Source organism: Hibiscus syriacus, unplaced genomic scaffold, assembly GCF_006381635.1.
Source record: "Hibiscus syriacus cultivar Baekdansim isolate YM2019G1 unplaced genomic scaffold, ASM638163v2 tig00112801_pilon, whole genome shotgun sequence".
Taxonomy (NCBI): domain Eukaryota; kingdom Viridiplantae; phylum Streptophyta; class Magnoliopsida; order Malvales; family Malvaceae; genus Hibiscus; species Hibiscus syriacus.
In genome coordinates, this window is record NW_024063404.1 from 226,303 (window position 1) to 248,102 (window position 21,800).

General features: G+C 36.6%; 1 protein-coding gene and 2 pseudogenes across 1 annotated transcript; 1 reads left to right on the top strand and 2 right to left on the bottom strand.

Moving 5' to 3' along the window:
• Window positions 1-4,530: 4,530 nt before the first annotated feature.
• On the bottom strand, window positions 4,531-11,074 carry LOC120183696 (annotated as a pseudogene).
• A 2,852-nt stretch (window positions 11,075-13,926) lies between these two features.
• On the bottom strand, window positions 13,927-15,958 carry LOC120183698. Its single transcript, XM_039188352.1, has 2 exons — window positions 15,837-15,958; window positions 13,927-14,203 (listed from the first exon to the last, which is right to left on the bottom strand). Exons 1-2 carry the CDS (start codon window positions 15,956-15,958, stop codon window positions 13,927-13,929), a joined length of 399 nt encoding a protein of 132 aa, XP_039044283.1.
• A 4,518-nt stretch (window positions 15,959-20,476) lies between these two features.
• Window positions 20,477-21,160, top strand: LOC120183719 (annotated as a pseudogene).
• The last annotated feature ends 640 nt before the right edge of the window (window positions 21,161-21,800 follow it).

The window sequence follows — 21,800 nt, forward strand, 5'->3', positions numbered from 1 at the left end:
CAATGTTAATGCTAATGGGGTCAGGATCAGCCACAAATCAATAAAAATAACGACAGTGAATGAGTTTCTCTGACGAGCATTCAACGCTTATTAAAGTAGAACGGTAGCCTTAGATAGAGCGAGGGTGGTCAGGTTTTGCTCAGCATGGGATGGCGATCACGATGGTACCGATGGTGATGCTCACCGGCAATCGACAAACGAGAACGAAGATGGATTTCTCGCAACTTCTTTCATTGATTTGTGACCGACGTCGACTGTTCTGGATGCTTTGAGGGTCGGAGCTTGATCAGGGAACCACGAGGAATGTCGTGGTGGTGGTAATGCAAGCCACGACCGATCGAAGGTCGATGAACGATGGTAATTTGGTTCAGGATGTTAGAAGGTTCAGGGGAAGCTTTTCACATGAGCACAAAATGGAAATATGGGTTTTTTTTAAAGAACCTATACTAATTGGTTTAATATTAATATTTTTTAAGTCCCTAAATTTCTTTGAAATTCAAAATGGCTCTGAAATTTATAACAGTGTCAAAATAGTCCCCGCATTTAACCGATATAATTATTAACATTAGTTCTATAGATTTCGGGTTGTGACAAAATATCTTATTAAAAAATGCTCATGTAGATGAGTGACAAGGTATCAATGAAGCTGTTGATGCCATCTCTGTTGCAACAATTGTATTAATGTGATATGGTTACTGTGTGTTTGTTCTCTGCCAAAACAAGAAAATGGAAAGACAATTTCAACAAGATGAAGATCTGATGGCAGCAGGAAAAGAGGGAAACGATCTTTCTTGATTTGCAATGGCTTAATAGTAATACCAACAGTTATGCTAATTAGGCCAACTATTGAAACAGCACTACATAACTACTGAAACAGTACCCTAAAAAACATACTGTTGAACCACTTCCATTTTTGTTGCCAATAAAATACTTTGTTTGGGTCATAAATGTAAAAATCAATTTCAACAAGTCCTATATCCTAAACAACCAGTAACTATGCATAGATCAATAAATACAATTTGATGACGAGTAACTTTGTATACTAACATATGGTTAACTAACTTTTACGATCCTTGAATATAAATTAGGATAAACTACACATTTAGTACCTAAATTATCAGTTTTGATATGTTTTAATACCTAAACTTTCATTTTTTTCAAAATCATAACTAACGTTTAGATTTCATTTTATTTTAATACCCCACAGTTAAAAACTTAACACTTTTAGTACTTAAACTATTAGTTTTGGCCCTTTTTAGTACCTAAATTTTCAATTTTTTCAAAGCTTAACGTTAAATTTTGAACGTGATACTAAAATGAAACAAAAACAAAAGTTTAGGTATGATTTTAAAAAAATTAAAAGTTTATGTACTAAAACGGAAAACTGATAATTTAGGCATTCAACACTTAGTTTATCCTAAAAATTAGAATGAAAAAATGTGTGAAAGTGGAAAACACGCTAGTGAACGCGCATGCAGCAACACTCGCAACAACGAGAGGTACATCATCGTATCTAGAAAGAAGAACAAAGTATCTGTTTCGTTGTTCCACGAATCGTGTAGTAGCAGCTGCATCCTTCATTCTGGGAGCGTGCTTTCCACGTCGATCCTACCACTTTTAACCAAGCTTATTTGATTCTTAATGAAGTGGAGAGTAGGTAAAATCTTAGATTTTTCATGCGGCGGTTTTGTCCGGTTCCGTGCAACTGTTACCGGCGATTGGCGGTGACTCCGCCCTCAAGATATCGAGAAGGAACTAAAATAAAAACGTCGCAGAAAAGGGAGATCATAAATGAAGAAATGTTAATGCTATATTCTCCTTATAAAAAGTTGATGATGTGGAGAAAGAAAAAAGCATTTAGGTCAATGTGAAATAAAAAAATCAAAGTTGTGAGATAGAAAAGCAATTATACTTGTATGTAATTCATACATTCGTGGACTCCATATCCCCAACAATGAAGTGAATGGTTAGTTGAGGGACACGTGTCGAAGTCCAAACTCACATTAAAAAAAAGAAGAATCGGGTGCAACCCGACCTAGGTTTCATGGAGCATCCGCTACCTTTGTTGAGGCAGTCAACATTAACCAATAGGAGTTCGTCACGCTTGCCCATTGTATCAATCAGTTGCATGGACCCACACGTTTTGCGGGGCATATGTATTTCAATTATCAATAATAATAATAACAAACCAGAAAATATATATTATACACTTAAAAAGTTTCAAATTAAGACAGTTATTTATAATAAAAACAAATAAAATTTATTGATTAATTTTGATTGAGTATTATAAACGTAAGAGTAAACTACTCACCTAATTTACTCTATTTATTGTGAATCAACGTGGGTCCAACCTTTATTAATTAATTTAATATTAAACCAAGATCAATAGTGTTTACTTATAGAAGTAGGAAAAGTCTATTGGAAAGGCTTGTCTTGTGATTCTTTGAATGTTATACCCTTTGCTTAACACTGATAGAGTGAACCAGGGATAGAGTGAGGGGTGTTGAGGGTGAGATTATAGCCCATAAATTTCTAATTTTTTTTAATATTGTTTATTAATTATTAATTACATATCCTTTAAATTTTTAATATCTTTAAGTTCGTATACCCTGACATAAATTTTTATGTCTGTTCGAGAGTGAACCGTGGTGCACGAAGAGTGTTGTCAAGCACGAGAATGACATGTTTTTCCCACATTACCCAAAAGGCCAAACCGAAGGCGAGATTTCATGAGAGAGATGAAGCAAAGTCAATGCGATTTGAATTTGGCCGAGTATGCTAATGTTGAGAAGAACACGTTGAGGTGCATATGGTTTAAGGACTTTTTGTACACAAAAATGATTATTTATATTGGTTAAGGACTTTTTGTTGTACTTTACCCAATAAAAACGATCAGGCATTGAATCTAACAAAAGAAATAAAGAGAAAGAAGGTTTCAAATTCTTTATATGGTTAATACACCAAAAACGAAAGAAATACATGGGAAGGAGCCATCAAATTCCGTTGGGGTTAGTTTTGCCCCCACCAAATCGATTGACTCGTCTTATCCACAAGGGATGAAAAGAAAATGTTCCATGTTTTCGTCAACAAACAAGACTTGTATTTTGCACTTATTTTATCTACATATTTCGCTCTCAAACGTGGATTTGTCACTAAAAACAACCCTACTATGTTAAAAAACAGATATATATTACCATGTTAGTCGGGTAATGTAACGTTTAATATTTATTAAATAAAATTTTAATTCACTTCTTAAGATAAAATAATGTTAAGAGAATTATCTTTTGTTTCAGGATTTGATTTAAAAATAATTAAAGTCTAAATGATTATTAAACACTAATCTTAGATCTTAGAAAAACAAGTGTGTGATTATCAAATATTAAGTCAAATGAAAGAAATTATGTTTTTCCATACAAAGTTTCGAATCGAATTTTATGAATGGAAAGAAATTATATAAAAAACTGTTTCTATTTAAGAATCTAATCTGACTGCATGAACTCAATCTTACTCTTATAAGCAAAGTGGGTATCTAATTTGGTACAATTAGGGAATTTTGGGGTAAAAAGAAAGCTTTGGGTTATTCAAGAAATGTACAAAAACGAGTCATTTAAGGCAAGCAAGCGCTTTCATTGAATAAGAAGATGCTTTCTTTCCTTTCCCCCTTGCTATTGCATGGCATTTCAATCAAATGTTGTGGAGATTGATGTGTTTATTTGATATAAAAAAGAGAGACTAATTTGACAGATATGACTTTTTAAGAGGGTGAGAATGTGCCTAAACTTGTTGAGTTTTTAGCAATGGTGATTTTGGTCCCCCCCCCCCAACAACCCCAATAAAACCCTCCCATTTCTGGCTTTATGTTCCTTTACAATTGGCCCCCCCAAAATCATCTTCCTTTCATGGACCACAATAGCACCGTTAAGCAACTTGCAATTTGGATCTACCATTGAAATTTGTTTGTTCAATTAGTTGAATACAAAATTAATTAATCGAAATTCTAGTTGAAATTAATGAAAATCCAGAAATTATAAAACAGAAAATGATACAAATCAAGTAAACTATATAGTCTTTGACTTCTTAAAAGACTAGGGTTTTTCAATTATGCTTTTTCATTCTAGTCGTACTTATATATTTTTTTCCCTAATTGTTCTGAAAATTTTATTGCCATTGATTTATGTTTTGAAAGTTTTTTAAGATAGTTTAATCTTTCGAGAGCAATTGGTCAACTAACAATTAGAAATCCACCGATTCAACATCCGATATGAGCTTTTCAACCATGATCATTTACCCCGACACTCCTCAACAATGCAAAGTCATCTCTCGAGCTACTGGAATTTATTGCAAGGTAAAGTACACCAAAAGTCAGTTAACTAAAAATCAATGATATTTTGGTCATTAAAACTTTCAAACATTATAAAATAATCATTAAATCCATGACGGTTTCAGAATAGTTATTGAACTTCAAATATATTTCACAAAACCAATGCATAAAATGAATAAAGAAACAGCCCAATGATACCACAAGTGATCTCATCGCACATGAAACGGAGGCCCCTGACAAAATAGGTTTGTCGGGAGATTCGCATTTTGCTCTGGCTCTTAAAATGTCATTCGCATCATCGATTACGGCAGCAGCTACCAAGGTGTACTCACCCGGGACGAGGAAGTACAAAGAAAACTATGTTTGCTTTCTTGGAGTGGAGGAACCTCCATGGTGATTCCACTTAGAACACCTGATTAACAAAACATAATCAAACTTTCGGAAGAAAAATTAAGGTGTGATCCACACACTAATTGTACTGTTTTGAAACTCTTTTTAAGGGGGCTTTTTGCGATTTCTCCGGAAAAAAGGTATGGCTGAAAATGATGTTATTAAAACCAGAAAACGGAACTGCAGTATAAAGATACCATAAGATAAAAGGAACTAACCAGCCCATAGGACAGTTGCCCTCATGCCCTCAACACAATTCTGTCCCGCTACATCTCTGCATGTAACACTAAGACTTGTCTTGACAGTTTCCTTCGTGTTATTCCAAATCAGAACTTCCATAGGAGTCATATCATGTGCAATTACAGGATTCTTTGACGCAGAGGGGTGTGTACTAGTATCAGATTCTAGTGGTGAATCAAGTTTTGCAGCATTTTCAGAACCATTCTAGCAAGCCTGAAACCAAAGTGAAAGGATCTGGCAATAGTATCCATGATGGATGACTGAAGGGCTGCTTGTATCGCATCAGTGATGTTCAGTTCTACGGAGCTGTTCCGTCCTGATTGCCACCTGACTTTTATTCTGGAAGTGAGGCTCTTAATGGAAGCATTTAGTTCAGATTTTGTATTTCTTTCTGAGAAACTAGAACTTTTACCACCGGTGGACGCATCGGACTGCAAATCTTTTGAGAAAAATGAATCATCAAGAAATGGTAACTTAAAATGCTCAAGTGGTATTAAAACCCTCGAAAAGTATTCCCTGTCAATTCTGGTTTTGGGATAACCATATCCCGCAGCATAATCAACAGTAACATTGCTCTCATTGCTTGGTTTTTCCAAGACAGAAACATTAACTTCAAACACCACGTCAGTTGGATTAGACATCTCTAGCTCAAGAAAACGTAAACCCCAGCTTCCTCTAAAGGGATCAATCTTCACCAATCTCTCTATCTTACTTCCATAGCCAACAGCTTCATCAAAAGGTTACTATCCCCATTAGCCAGATTGGAAGGACTCCCATCCACATGTGCAGGAATCTCCATGGAAAGCAAACGAGCTGTCACAAGAGATAAACCTTGCAAAACACAGATTTGTAGTGGAACTAGTCGCCTTCCTGGGGGGGATAGATGTTTTGTTTTTTCCAAGATCCCCAACTTCTCCCATTGGCCCCTGAGAAAAGAATGATGAGCTTCAGAAAGTTCCTACAGTAGTTCAAGAATGATGGAACCATGAAGAAGTTACTAGTCATCCCAAGTCAAATAAACTTGATTATGTTAAGCTTCAGAGCGAGTGACACTAGCACCAGTGTAGATGCAACAGAAACTAAATTTATCCATAGTAAATATCATTTAGTTTTTTTATTTTTTTGGGTTCAAAAAACCCTGAACTTTTAAAATTATGATTGCATGCAAATAATTGACTGCAAGGAATGGGCAATGATATGCATCAAAGCTACTAGCATTAATACTGCAGGGCTACGTTATAAAGGAATTTAAAAGATCAGTTCATCCACTCTAATAATACAGCAGGAAACCATCAAAGAAGAAATTAAAGAAACTTGGGAAATTCCAGAATATTGCAGTAAATGTATCAATGGGCCACTGACAACAAAGGGAAATATGCTTCAGTTATGACAGATACTGAGCGACTGTACATATAGTTTAAAAAAAAAATACCTGCATAATGGATTAACAATGAGGGGCAGCTTCCTTCCTTCAGTTCTACCATGCTCCCCGAGACACTCTTACCAGCTGCAGTATCAGTCTCACCTAAGCCAAGTTGCCAAGCTTTCAAGGTCAAAGGTATACTCACTTCTGCACCAGGTTTCAGCGGAAGAGCAGATTTTAATTTTTCATATCCGATTGAGATGACAGAATCTTGGTTTTTTCCAGACAGTGAAATGTGTGCCTGCTCAACTGCAATTGTGCCAGCATTCGCTAGAGTTATTTATAAATCTCGAATTTCACCTTCATATAAAACAACGGCACCATCACCACCTACAATATGTGATACGAGCAATGGCAATGGAGGTATAACAGAAATATTCGGCACAGATACATTTCTCAACCTCGGTGAACCACAGCAACGAAAAGGGTCAGAAAGCAGAAGTCCTTGTGCAGCTCCAAGAAGCAAATTATCAACATCCTTAAAATGGTGTTCAGTAATTACACCAAAACAATGAACAGTGCATCCTGGAATCACCACTCGTCCAACGGATGTAGGGATCCCAGATAACATGATCACTTGGGATGAATTAGGCGGGAGATCCACACTAAGGGAAAGCATCAAAATTCCCCGATTGCACAGAGAGATGGATGCTATCAACCTTTAAATCAAATCCACAAGGGTTAGCTACCTCCACAAAGACTTGGATCGGTTCCCCTACAATCCAAACCAAATCTTGCTTGCTATTATCAGATGGCTTTCCCTTGCTGATTGGTGTATAGATAAAAGGTCCCGAAGGTGCAGATCCTGCCCACCAATCTTCTCTTGCTGGATTGCGTTTTACAATGTCCATTTGTGAGGGATGGAGAGGAAAAGAATACAGCCTACATTAAAGACATTGCATACTGAGGTATAAGGAAAGTGGGAGACAAAATTTTCTTTGTAATTAACAATAAGCAATTGTGCATATACATAGACCTCGGCAAAAGAACTTGATAGACGGGGAAATAAGCAGAAAAAAACCTATGTAAAAACTAAAGAGAACATGGAATGTCTGAGCAATTGACTCTCATAAAAGATCTCCACAATTAAGTGCAGCAGAAGCACAGGACCATAGAGTGATGAAATAGAACTCTCCCTCCCCAAATCTAGATAAATTCAAAGCAGTGAGACAAACCTTATGAAAGGTAAGGCAGGGTCAACACACCGAGTTCCCGAAGGCAACCTTTCAGCTGCATTTTCCATTGCATTAGCAAGTCCATTTTGTCCAGCAGGTGTAATTAGAGGATATAAATCTTAGTAGCCTTGCGGCTGCACTCCAGGCAGCAAGAGGTCTCCTGCACGAACAGCAGACAGAAGTATCTCTCACAAAACACCATCTGCAAGGTGCTCCATTGATTCAAACAGTGAAACCACTGAGTGATGATGTGATTTCCCTCTATCAGTATGCCCTGATTCAGTTTCCTGCCATAGCAGAAAGAATATGGATGATTGTTATAGTATGGTAGTATACAAAGACAGAAGTGCCTTTATAAAATGTGCACTACAAAGTTCGCATAGTTCTATACTCAATTAGATATAGAATGATTTGCACTGGATGCTTTACTTTGAACACGATATGCTTTGGTGGTCATTGCAGGACTTGCATGGCACCGGTAGCAGCAAATCTTTTCTTGTTGTAGGTACAACTGCGCTACCTGCCTTGAGAAGAAGGCAGCTTTTCGTTCATAACCAAGTACCGAACAAACGAGCTATTTCAACATATAAAATGAGTTTGTCACTGGCATCGATCAATGATTTTGCACCATCAGCAGCATTGGTAACAACTCCACAACCTCCTTAGTCAGTTCTCTCCTACGATAACAGCAACAATTAAAAAAATTCCGTTTAAGAATGCATAGCACTAACACAAAATCTTGGAATTCAGACAAGGCTACTCATAGAAGTGCCTCCACCTTATTCTTTTCAGTAATGTAAAAATATGTCAGAGATTAGTTACCTAAGTTAAGAAGATTGAGTTGGGTTTGTAATTCTATCTAATTAGTATCCCTAAATCTAAGGGATTCTTTTTTATTACTAGAATTAGTCTCTTACCTAGTTTAGAGTTCCCTAAGATAAACTTAGGTTTGTATATATAATTGTAAGTTTCCTACACGTTTAATAAGAGTGAATTACAGTAAAATTCATGGCTTTTGTCAATATAAATAGCAGCTATCAGATTAACACTATAAAACAATTTCCTACAATTGACCTCAAAAATACCAAGAAGCTATGCATGTCACGTTCACAAGCTAATTTAAGGAGATAATAATGGCATTGAGCATTGAAGATACTGCATAGAAACCTGGCCAATTTCAAGGTAGCTTCCAGTTCAAAAGTATTGGTGAAACCCTGAATTTAAAAACATAAAATTAGAAGGGCCAGATCTCAAAAAGTTAAAGGCATATAAACTTCCATTTATTAGTAGCATATGTGCATAATCAAACACTTATTGTACTGCACAATATCAGGCTGACACAAATAAGACGAACATAAAGACTTCATCAGGTTTGATAAAAGATTCAAATGATAATGGGTTCAACAGAAACATTAATATAACATAAGAAGGGATAGAGCATATGCCAAAATCTACAAATATCATAACAGAAACTGAAAGGGTGCAATGAAAATGACGTTAGATACCTCTGAACATGTCTTGAACGAATGATTTCCTATAATGTGTAATGACACTATTGTACCGATACCTAACCTCATCCTCTATACTTGTATCTTTCTGGCTCATTTGATCCACCTGATGATAAGAAAATAGGAATAAATTCTATGGCATATGGGTAGATATCTGTTCTATATTATCACACAAAATTAAGATTCAAAAGGATAGTATAGCCTAATCTTAAAAAACAACCCCCATCCAACCCTGTCAGAATAAAATGAAAACAATGAGGGAACAGTTCATCCTTACGCATAAATCCTCAATTAGGGAAATGAAACATCATCAATCAAATGAGATAAATCCTGGAATTTCACTTGTCGATAGAGTTGGTAGTGGTGATTACCGAGCACATGCATTATTGTAACAGACATTTATAAATTTCAATAAGAGAGCTACCAGCCTTATCCATTCGTTTCTGTTGAATAATATTATTAATGTAAATATCCAATGACTTTTAAGGATCCATACAAATAACATAAAGCAGATGAGCCCGCAATTACCAGTATAGCAAACACTACCCTCCAATGCCCCAGCATACAAAAGTAATCTACAGTTAACCTGGCTAGCTCAAGCGCAGTTGAATAATGAGCATTCGCATCAACAGGTGATCCTGCTAACAACAATAATCCCCTATTGTCTTCTGTGCACGAGCAATTCTCGTTTTTTGGCCTTGATCACCTGCATTGTTATTTTATTCAAACCAAACATTAAGAAGATAATTTCTGAACAGCATACAATTGGTATACACAAGAGCAAAGTACAGATTAAATGCTTAAGATGTCTAAACATAAACCTCCTCTGAGTTAAGAGTAGCTTGAGAATCTAAAGGCGTCTTTAAAAGAGTTCCGGAAGATTCTGCTTTAAGAACCCACTTCTCAAATTCCATTAATAATGAAGCAGCGATATCTTGCATCATCGTCTGCAAGTGAAACTCTGGGTTGAACGATCCGCAGGAGGAAATAAAACCAAGTTTTCTCTTTTCTTACCACCATCCAGCTGCATCAGAAAATCAAATAATTGAACCAAGCAATTAACCAATATGTAGTTTATTAATAAACAAATAGTGAAAAACCGCGTGTTTATCGGGGACTTTGTCCTGGTATCGGGAATCATTCCTCAACCTATAGAAAAAACTAAGCATTCCCGACACACCTGAATCTGGGTAGTATAACCATTCCTTCAGCAAATAACTAAAAAATGCAATTAATAACAGTAAAAACCACAACCGATAACCAGAAATCAGCATCTGATTTAAGTAAGAATTAAAACGGAAACCATAACAGTAAAAACCACAACCGATAACCAGAAATCAGCATCTGATTTAAGTAAGAATTAAAACGGAAACCTTAATTAACGAAACTCACTTGAGAATCGCCAGGCAAAGGCGAAGCAGTGTTGAACAAGAGCAGAGGAGTAACTTTTGGAGGCGGCATTGAATGTACATCGAGATCCGGGAACGAAGGGCAATGGCAGATGCCGATCACGCAGAGTATCTTGCGATTGGGCTGGAATCCTCCCACGGCTGGCCGGGATCCTCCCAAAAGGAATTTGAACCGAGCGAGCCCTTGTCCCATGGCTGGTGGGCGAAGGGGGATTTCTGGTGCTCCGTGTAGAAGGAGCTGATGGTGGAGAGGGATCGTGTGGTGCGGCAGAAGCATGGAGTGGTAATCCCGCAGGAGAGAAGGAGGAACGTTGCCTATCGAGAACGCCGTGTAGAAGGAGCTGATGGTGGAGAGAGGGATCGTGTGGTGCGGCAGAAGCATGGAGTGGTAATCCCGCAGGAGAGAAGGAGGAACGTTGCCTATCGGAAGAACGGCGATTCGGATCATGCACGATGTCTCGATGCAAACGTCGGGTTCCATTTTCTAGTGAGATCGGACGGTGGGAGCAAGGGAACCGTAGAGATGATAGTGTGGTGATGGGCGTGTAAGATTACGAACATACGAATCGCTCGACTCGGAGAGGCCCCTGAATTGAGTGGCCGACAAGATTCAGATAGAGAAATGAGGTTGCACTATATAATTCATATACTCCATCAATTTGTTCATAAAGATCTTGACCTCCAGTGTTTTTTTTTACTATAATTTTTTTTCTTAAATCATAATCATTCTAAAAGTGAAGTGATTCGCAAAATCATAATTCAATTATGCAATTGTCATCAACTTACTAAATTCGGGTTTTCTGGGACAATACCCCAAGCGGATTAATTAGGGTATTAGGTTGGTACAATTTTTATTTTGATAAATGCGATAAATGTTACATTGTACAAAGAATTTGTCACCTCTAGGTGAGAGTTCCCTCTAATATTTTTTTTAAATGGTCTCGATTAGTGAGTCTCACATGGACTATTGTTTTATTATCATTAATATAACTCATCACCACTCTTAAAAAAACTATTTTTTAAATCATAAAATAAGAATATAATATTTAAATTATAAAATAAACTAGACATTGATTAACGGGTATATGGGCAACAATCACATAGAACTCATCACCTCACTGATTAACTAGACATTCAAGGTGACGAGTTCAGTCATGATTTTGGAAAAAAAAAGCGTTTATACCCGTTGAGACTTGAGAGTAAGGCTATAAATAGGAGTTTGGGATATTGGTTTTTCATTAAAGTCTGAATTCAAAAAAAATTAATATATATATATATGTTGTGTGAAAATATCGAAAAATGACAACCCGATAAGAAATATTGCGCCTGGATAACGTCAATGTTTCGTCGATCTAAGCCGGAAGATGAATTGAATATTCATAAGCACGTGATGACATATAGAGAGTCGCAATAGCGGATGTTGATATATCTATAGCAATTCGGTCTCTTTCCAGCCATATATGTACGTGGCTTCAAGTTGTACCCGACGTTGATTGAGGCTCTGATTGAATGTTAGCGGCCTGAGACGCACACATTTCATTTCCCGAATGGTAAAGTGATGATTACTTTGGAAGACGTCGCTTACAAACTCAGTGTTCTGATGAATGGAGCCTCTATGGCGAGGAAAAATATTTACGACCCCGCGACGTTGATTTACCAAGTTTTGGAAAAATGGCCATCATCCGACGTCATCGAGGGTGAATTACGTGGTTGGAGTCTGAATTCTAAGTGATTGTCGATTCTACTGAGGACGAGGTTATTTCTGCGTTCTGAGCATATCTTCTCCAACTGATCGGAGCTGGATAAATCTGATAATTTGGCACACACTCATATCTGCGATTTTTGGAAGACTTCTGTGTGCCGTAATACCAATTAAGGCTTGACGATTTTAGCCTTTCTGTACCGGGAGCATTGCAAAGCTACAATTGGCCAGTCGGGTCGAAAAGTCGATGTAGCAGGCTATATGATATTGCTACAGTCCTTGGCTTGGTATTAATTCCCGTTTTTTACGCCAATTACACTGGCCAGAGTCGAGTTTCCTATGGTTGCAAGGTAATTTTTTAACTTCACTTATTTAACTATTTTTTTAATTTGATTATTTTGATTATTTTTTATTTGTTTATAATATTTTTTAATTTTAAATATTTTAGATTGCATCATAAAATAGTCGAGATTATTTTGTCGGGTACCACTGCACTAGATATATGGATGAGGATCGACATCGCCAGTCGATATGTGGTATGCATTTGTTCTTTTATTATTATTATTATTATTAAGTTTTTTTAATTTTATATATACTAACTTTGATATTTAATATTTACAGATTTCTTGGCTTCCTTATGTTGATGAATAGATCAACCAGTTATTGGCATTGTGGTTTTCTGAGGGGTTCGAGTTATGGTGTGCCGTGACGTCACTATTACATTTTGTGATTGTTAAGTGACACGCTGCTGATAGTGTATGTGATAGTTTACGTCGCATCAGTCGATTCTTAAAATAAAAATTAGACCAACCTAATACCCTAATTAATTAACCGACTTCGAGTATTGGGAAAAAAACCCCAAATTCTTATCAACATATTTGAAAAATAATAAAATGTACAAGATCCAATTTCGTAAGTGTAATTTTTAAGCATCTTCACGTTATTGCTTCTTTAACTTTTTTATATTTATTTATTACCGACCACAACTCTAATTCATGAGTACTTTTTTGACATTAGGTTGACTAATTATGATAGACTAATCACTAAAAATATATCGCAAATAAGTTGCAATAAAATTTGCCTCTATCAAGTAGCACCAATTCAAATAAAGTGAAGTACTAAAATGCATGTTTAGTACAAATATAAGCACTAAAACTGGGGTGACCAAATTGCAGGAAGAGGGAAGAAAGGGGATGTAAGTGAGTATTTCGATGGTGGCTAACTTGAAATTTTATTACGCTATCAGTACATCTGTATCCATCCTATCTGAATCGGCGAGAGAAAGCCTTGGCCTGCTTACTCCATGCCATTTCGAATCTTCCATGTATGGAACTCAAGTTTATATCATTTTTTAACTTGATAAATTTTCGTACGAGTTTGAAGAGTTTTCAAATAGGACTGAGTTGTAGTTGGGGGTGCCACAAAGAGCAGGGCAAAGGGACTTGTCAGCTGATCGTCCAAACAATGAAGCACAACAATTACAACGATAAGAAAACACAACTGGTATAACATGTTTCACCATACCATGCCCAAGCCTAGTTCTACTTCAATAAATTAAAAAGAAAAGAAACCCAGAGACAACTTTGAGTATTAACGCAGACACGTTAACTAAAAGCTAGATGCAGTTACGTTATACACCATACGAAGCATCATTAGGAAAGCTTAGCTTTTTGACCTCTCCCCTTGAAAAAATAAGGGATGATCGAATATAAAAGTAGACAAATCGAAACCGAGACGGATAAGATCAAACTACAACTACTAATCGAGCCTCAATATCCTCCTCAAGTCACTTGTGGCGTCGTTATTCTTTACAGAAACCTCAGCCATCTTCGTGAAGAACGCCGGCATTGGAACGGAACTCGGAGGCGGCGAGGTTATGAAGGCAGACCCAGCATAAAACGAGACTGGCACGAACTTATAGTTGCCGTTCTTGTTGTTTGACTCGGTCAGTTGGATCTGGGTCGGGATAGCCCCGGAATCTGGCCCCAAGCGGTCACTGGAACCGAGATCTACATGAACGTTTTCCTTTTCGAACCTAATGGACTTTTGAGGATACGATTTTTTCAAATATTCTCCGCGTTTGAGGATCTTGACTTGACCCGTCACGAGATTTCTGACCGGGATCTGCTGCCGGAAGACGGAGGAAGTGGAGGGCAGATCGTCGGAGACCGATTCTTTCGGTTTTGCGGTGCCCGATTCGAACGGTTCGGGTTAGGGTAGAGATTATTGTGGTGTTTGTGTTTCATGGGATTCGGTAGCTTTAAAAATCATCTGGCTTTAGAACTGCAACACCCATGGCTGAAAACAAGAAAATTATATACTATGAACAATTATAGAGAAATAAAAGAGCTTTGAAAACGGAGATTGGGAGAGTTTTTTTTGAGACAAAACTCAAAATGAAGAAGAATATATATATATTTATCATGTAGGGAGAGAGAAGGAAATAAAGAAGGATAAAGGTGAGGAAGATGATAAGTGTTAGGAGAGGGGGGGGGAGTTCATGTATTTTGTGTGGGGATTAAATTAAATTTAAATTAATTGCCTTCATGTCGACTCTTTATTTGTCTCCCTTTTCTTCTTTTTTTATGCTTCCCAAAAAAAAGAAATTAAGCGTAAATTACGTCATTACTTACTAATTTTATTCTTCTTCAATTTTATTTATTATACTTTTAATTTTTCTAATTTACTCATTTAATTTTCGAATTGCTCTTTGTTTTCATCGTTCTAAATAATTTAATTATTATTTTTATATGATGTGATATTTTTATTATTATTTAATATAAAAATAATTTAAAATAAATATAAAAGGTGGTCGAACATCACAACCGATAATCGTCGACCGTCGTAGATGGTGATTGTTCGATCTCAAATTTCATGGGTCAGTTCGTCTCGATCCCCTAAATTCGAATCTAGTAGTTGTTTCATCAAAAAAATGTCCAAAAACCCATGAATCTCGATTGAAACATTTATGCTTCCTCATTTGATATCCAGTTCGTGGACTTCAGAGCAAGTTCTAACAAAATGGATGTCGGATTCAGATTCAATGTGAAGCGACCAATGAAATTTGGGACCGAACAACCACCATTTACAATGGTATATGATGATGGCCAACGGTGAAGTTCAACCACCTTTTATTTTTATTTATTTTTATTAAATAATAAAAAATACTATATCAAACTAAAATAATAATAAAATAATTCAGAATAATCAAAACAAAAACAATTTTAAAAGTTGAATGAATAAAGTAAAATCATTGAAAAAAAGGAGGGGAATCGGTGAGGAATGATATTTACCCATCTTTAAAAATAATGGACAAATATTAGAATAAACTATATATTAGTCATTTAATTATGAAAATCAAATAAATTTATCGAATGGTTTTATTGATAAAAATAATATTATTTTTAAAAAAAATTAAATTAAAATCGTTATGTCGACAAGATATATATATATATATATATTATAATGATATGTAAAAAGATATTTTTTGGAATATAAATCAACCTTTATTCATTAAGTATCAGTAGTAACAATCACAAAATGAAGGGAAGAGCTACATGTTTGAAATTGAAAGGACTAACAGTAAGCGAAACATAATTAGCTAATGCATGAGTCGTGATATTGCTTCACAACAAGCATTACACTCGACCGCAACCAGAAGAAACTACATCTCGGCCGCCATACGAATATCATGACACAATGCTTGGGTTTCAGTAAGGATAGCAACCAATGGGCCGACGGGCCAATATGCCCAATGTTGGTGATCCCAATTGCCTCGGACAAGCGACATCGACATTAATTTTAACGGTGCCCCGAGTGACATCACCCAACAACTACTTTGCAACAGTGAAGAGCTGACGAGGATGAAGAAAATAAGCCAAATTTCAGGATAATCGTGTAAGACATATATGGCAGTCTCCTCCGTCAATCAACGTAAACAACATCGGCCATCAGAAACTCTAGCAAAGAAAACAACTTGGGAGCGTATTGCAAATTAACCCTAAATGAAACACGGTAGGTTTTGTAATTACCAAGGAAATTAATGGGCATTTCTTGAAGAAGAAAGGACTTGGGTGATATATGAGAAGACAGAGCGACAAAAGGACAGGTGGAGATAAACCATACGTTACGTGTCAAGCGGGTAATGGGATGACGTTCAGCGGAATGCCGACAGCCGAGTTGCAGTGCATTAAGCCTGCCAATTTTGCCCAACTTGGTTATTGGGGCTACAATAGTTTTAAAGTTTTAAAGTTTAATTTTGAATATGTAAGGAGTTTAAGGATCAGTCTCGTAATTATCTCATGTGTCTGTTAGTGGAAAAATAAATTAATAAATAAAATATGAGTTTTAAGTGGCTGGCGGTTCGAACCCCTATCAAATAGAATGGTTAATCGTGCCTTAGCCAGGTTAGGACAATTTTTGAGATTTTTATTAAATATGTATTTTATATGTTATACTGGGTTATAATACCCAAAAAACCCCCAAATACCCGTGAAAATATCAATTTCCAATTTTACCCTAACCCCAACATCTGCCCTCTCCGTCAAATAAGCACCGTCCGACCACCTTTGGAGCATGCCGCCACCCTCAATTGACTCGCCGTCGATCGACGACCAAAGCCCAAGCACCACCGTAGCATGATTCGGCGTGAATCGACGTTTGAATCACCGTTAGAAACTCCCTCTCGTTGTCTCATGTTATCATGTTTTTCAGCCGCCTCGATCGTCCCCTCGCCTCACCGCCTGAACCACCGGACTTCCCTTATCCGTGCGCTCAAAACCCGACTTGTGGGTCAAGTGGTCGCTGTCGTTTCCCCGTCGTCGGCTTGGGTAAGCATTTAGACCTTATTCGTTTGTTTCTGATGGATTTTGTTGGCTTTTAGTGTTATTATTGCTTGAAATTGATGTATGGTTGATCGTGGAGTAGTCAGTCGATCACCCCGAGCCTGTTGTCGCCACCGCGTGCGCGTGGAGCTTTTCCCCAGCCTTAATCCTTCTAGAACGGTTCAACCGAACTGAACCAACCCGAACCAGTTTGAACCGATCTGATTCGTTGGCCTTAACCGACACGTTGACTTTGACTTGACCGTTGACATGTCTCTGACCGTTGACCTGACCGTTTACCGTTGATTTTGACCAAAAAAGTCAGAACATTCAAAAAGTCATAGTTTATATTTTTCGATGTCCTGAGTCCGAATCTGAATTCCGTTTTGCTAAATTCGAACCAGAAAGCCTCCAAATTAACTCGTAAACTCGAACGTGCATATGTAAATTAAGTATTTATTTTAGTGCATCAAATTTAACTGAAGGGCAATGACTAATTAATGTTATATATTTAAGGTACTCGTGGATCTCCTGACCGTTCGACTGCTTGACCCGGTTCCTCCCGATCCGCTCATATGTAAGAGCTCGTGAATACACGTACAGTTTTATAATCCTGTTAAATATTCAGTTTAGTATACTACTCCGATAATAGCTCTGTATTGTTATGAGTTAGGTTCTCGTACAGTCGAAAAACGTAGTGAAGCTGATGCTCAGTAGATATTCCAGACTGTTTTTTGCGAGGTGTGTTCCTTGTGTGCTATATATCTATTTTTAATATATGTTTGAAATACCATGTGGACATGATTGTTTTATCTGATTTGCAATGTGTCTATCAGTTTGACTTGATTTCGTATGTTTATCTGATTTAAGTTTGATTTATGATTTACAAATATTTAAGCCTGGTTATCTTATTCATGTTCTATGGTTACCGTTTTTACTGAAATAAATATGTTAAACTCTGATTTCTTGCTGCCACTGATTACTGTCTGAAAAATGTTTTTCTTCGGGTACCATGAGATTTAGTATGAAGTTTCTGCAGGTTCAGCTCGGTCAAACTGGTAATTCCTGATATAGGTTTAGACCGATCGAACTGGTAATTCCTTATGGACCTAAGGCGACTCTTGGGCCTAGTGGTAAGATCTTATGGACCCTAAGGTACACCCTTAGGGTGGCACCTCTGCTATGTGCATTGGGTAAGTCTTTATGGGCTCGAGGGCACTCCCCTCAGGTGGGCACCTACGCTTCGACTAGGGTAAGACCCTATGGACCCAAGGTGCTCCTTTATGTTGGCACCTACACCCTTTGGGCCTAGGGTAAGTCCTTATAGATACAATTATGGGGAACTGCATATGGTGTTCGGTTGGAGGGTGATTATGTATTTTAAGCTAAAACACTACCGATATTTTCATAATTTGGAACTGAACTGATTTTAGAAACTCTACCGACGTTTATGAATTGTTATGAACTGGTTTTGAAATCTAAACTATATGTTTTATTTTGCATTGTTGGAACACTGAGATCCCTAGCTCACTCTCCCAAATGTCTCTCTTTCAGATATTTTGGATAGGCATCTCGGACTGGCACTTGAGGATCACACATTAGTTGAGTGATATTTTGTTGTAATGTATTTATCTTCCAAGCTGCATTTATTTTGGTTGACATGTGTTTATATTTTGAAAATGTTGGTTTTATGATTTATACTGTCTTCGATACTGATGTTGGAATATTTTATTTAGTCCTTACGTCGACTTTTATTTTCTGGAATGAATTTTAATATTAACAAATCTATTTTTAAGATGCTTATTCGGAATATGGTTTTAAATTATTGAAAATATTTTGAATTTTTTTACTACAATTCACTAGATCTAGTCGTAACGCATAGGTCAGATCTAAAATATTACTTTTCTTTTGGAAAATGGCTAAAAATATTTATAAACCTATGATAAGCCATTTACTTGGAAGCTTTCAAATGAAGTCTCTTAATTGCCAAATTGTCGGTGGTAGGCACCTTTTTGTCTCAATATAATATATACCTCGCTCAAGCACAATTAAATCTATTCTGTATAACATAATCAAGTTGGAATCCACAATGGTTTTCAGCCCTAGTTCCCCCACCCCCCTCTATTTTGTGCCACTGCAAGTTTTAATTTTTCTTACTTTATGATGGACAACGATATTAGTTATAGTATCGATGATATTTATTATTTTTTATTTTACTATATTGTACTTTTGTTTTTCTTAATTTTAATAACTTTATCTTTATGTTACATTTTCTTTGTGACCCGCTTTCCTTCGTTTTTGTCACATTTTCGATCGTTTGATTGTTATTTTTGTTTATTATTATCTCAATGTTAGATTTGACATCGTCATGACTAATTAATATCGCTTATTTATTATCATTATAATCTTAACTGCTTTGGACCTTCAGATTGGATTTGAATCCGCGATTTGCGCTCATTGATAGTTTTCTCAAGTTGCTCGATTATGATTTGTGGTTTATTGGTTATCTTTCAATAATTGAGCTTTTTTTTTATGGTTTTTATTGATACCGTCATATTTAATAAACTAACGATTTTTATTTTGTCAAAAAACTATTTAGTATAAAGTAGTATATGTTTGTTTGATGATATGAATTCGAATAATATTATTTAAAAATGTATGTAAATTTATTAGAAATACAAATTGTAAGGTGTCAATGAAGAACCTCGAGCAGGCCGACACGACTTAATTGACAAAGGCCCAATTTGATATCTGGGCGAGTAATGCTTATTGTCATATTCTAAAATATGGATTCAGAGGTAACGTAATCAAATGATTGTCGTTTTGGAATCAAATTAATTTGTATATAGTGGGGTTCGATCAAATCATATTTGCTAGATCTGTATATGAATCGTGACGGTCCAAGATTCTTCTTTGTGTTTTGAACAACATAGGATTGGCTCAATCATTCAAGTGCAGATTGATGCACAGAATATTTGTTTGGGGCGAAGACAAACTTTGCTGGTACCTACATGAAATATTATGTTTAAACAACCATTCTAAAACAAGTTTTTTTCATTACATTTTTTTAAAATAATATATATATATATATATATATATATATAGATATATATTTGTGGATATGTTCAAAGATATTGCTTAAGTCATTGCCTAAGCTGAAGACCATTCACATGAACAATCTATTTAGGTTAAGTGGACAGGGTCTAGCAAATAAGAAATTTTGTTCAAATTTTACAAGTGAAGAAAATAGTGTTAAAAAGTTGCTTATTTTAAGAGTCCTACGCGACATAATTTTAGATATAATCGCAATTCGTGTAAATACTTCACGGAATTATGAATTCAACCTTTTATGGGACCCAACAAATTTTCAAGTCGGATGACATGTATGTGTGTCAACTACAAAACCCCCTTCCTCTTCCTTCCATTCATAGCATCACTCTCATTGAGTCATTGAGGCATTTCTACAGACACTTTTTTGTTTTTGTTTCTCAAAAGAAGCTTTCTTTATTTGCTACCATGGCCAGACCACAACAACGATATCGAGGTGTTCGACAAAGGCATTGGGGTTCTTGGGTGTCCGAAATTCGCCATCCTCTCGTGTAAGTTCAACTCTGTTTCGAAAACCATGAACGTGTTAGTCCTTCTACGAGTACTAAAGGATGTGTTTCTTTTGGTGCAGGAAAACTAGAATTTGGCTCGGACATTCGAGACAGCAGAGGACGCGGCTCGGGCCTACGACGAAGCAGCGAGGTTTATGTGTGGACCGAGGGCTAGAACCAACTTCCCTTACAACCCCAATGCACCTCAACCATCAGCATCCAAGCTTCTCTCTGCAACTTGAGAGCCAAATACACAAAATGCTACATGGCTTCACTTCAATTGATCAACAACCAACTGTGCATGAACCGCAAAAGAAGGCACCGACTCCACACGTTATCGACAACAATTGTGTTGCAGGGAGAGACAGTGGAATGGCGGTTCGACTGCCGGAAAAGAGAGCATTACCAGATCAAGAGACAGAAGCCAATAGGGTTGTCAAGAAACCTCAAGTTGAAAGCACCCAACAGTTCAACTTCAAACCACTTGAAGAGGATCACATTGAACAAATGATCGAGGAACTACTTCACTATGGATCCGTTGAACTATGCAATGTCTAATCCATAGGATTAGGTCACCAGATGTTAAGCAAATACAGGCTTATTTCCAGGCAAATTTAACCTATTGTTGGCAACCTTGAACTGTTTTCCAGGTGCAGTAGACCCTATGTTAGGTCTTAGACTCCTGGTGTCTACCAGGTGACCCATTTGATGAGGCTTAATGTATAGTAACTGCACTTATGATATAATCATCTTCCCTATTTCTTTTAGCTGCATCATGCTACATTTTTAAATTACTAATCCCTCAATTGTATTTTTTTTTTTTCATTCACAAATGCTCGAATTAAGATCTTCATGAAGAGACATGAGCTACTTATCACTCAACACTTAGTATCTTACCGTTACTAACTACTAAAACATTACCCTTGGTTAAGTGGTAAAACTGATTCTTTAGTCCCTCCCAAATTTACATTATGCAATTAACCTTTTAACCCCTTGGTGAAAGGAAAATTTACAATTTTGAAGTGATATCAATTATTGTTTTGGGCTTTTGGTGTCTGGTCTATATCAGTGGAATTTCATGATGTTCACCTGTTTGGGAATTGATTTTGTTCCCCACAAACATCAAAAATGAAAAAATAAAGTTGTTTTGAATCTCATTATATTGTTTTGCTTTTGATTCAGCAAAGGTGAAATATTAAAATCATTGCAT

Coding starts and splice junctions, on each gene's coding strand:
- LOC120183698 (XM_039188352.1), bottom strand. CDS start 15,958: ATGTCGCTTGTCCGAGGCAATTGGGATCACCAACATTGGGCATATTGG. Junction 14,204..15,836: donor ATTCGTATGGCGGCCGAGAT/GTAGTTTCTTCT, acceptor AAAGTCCATTAG/GTTCGAAAAGGAAAACGTTC.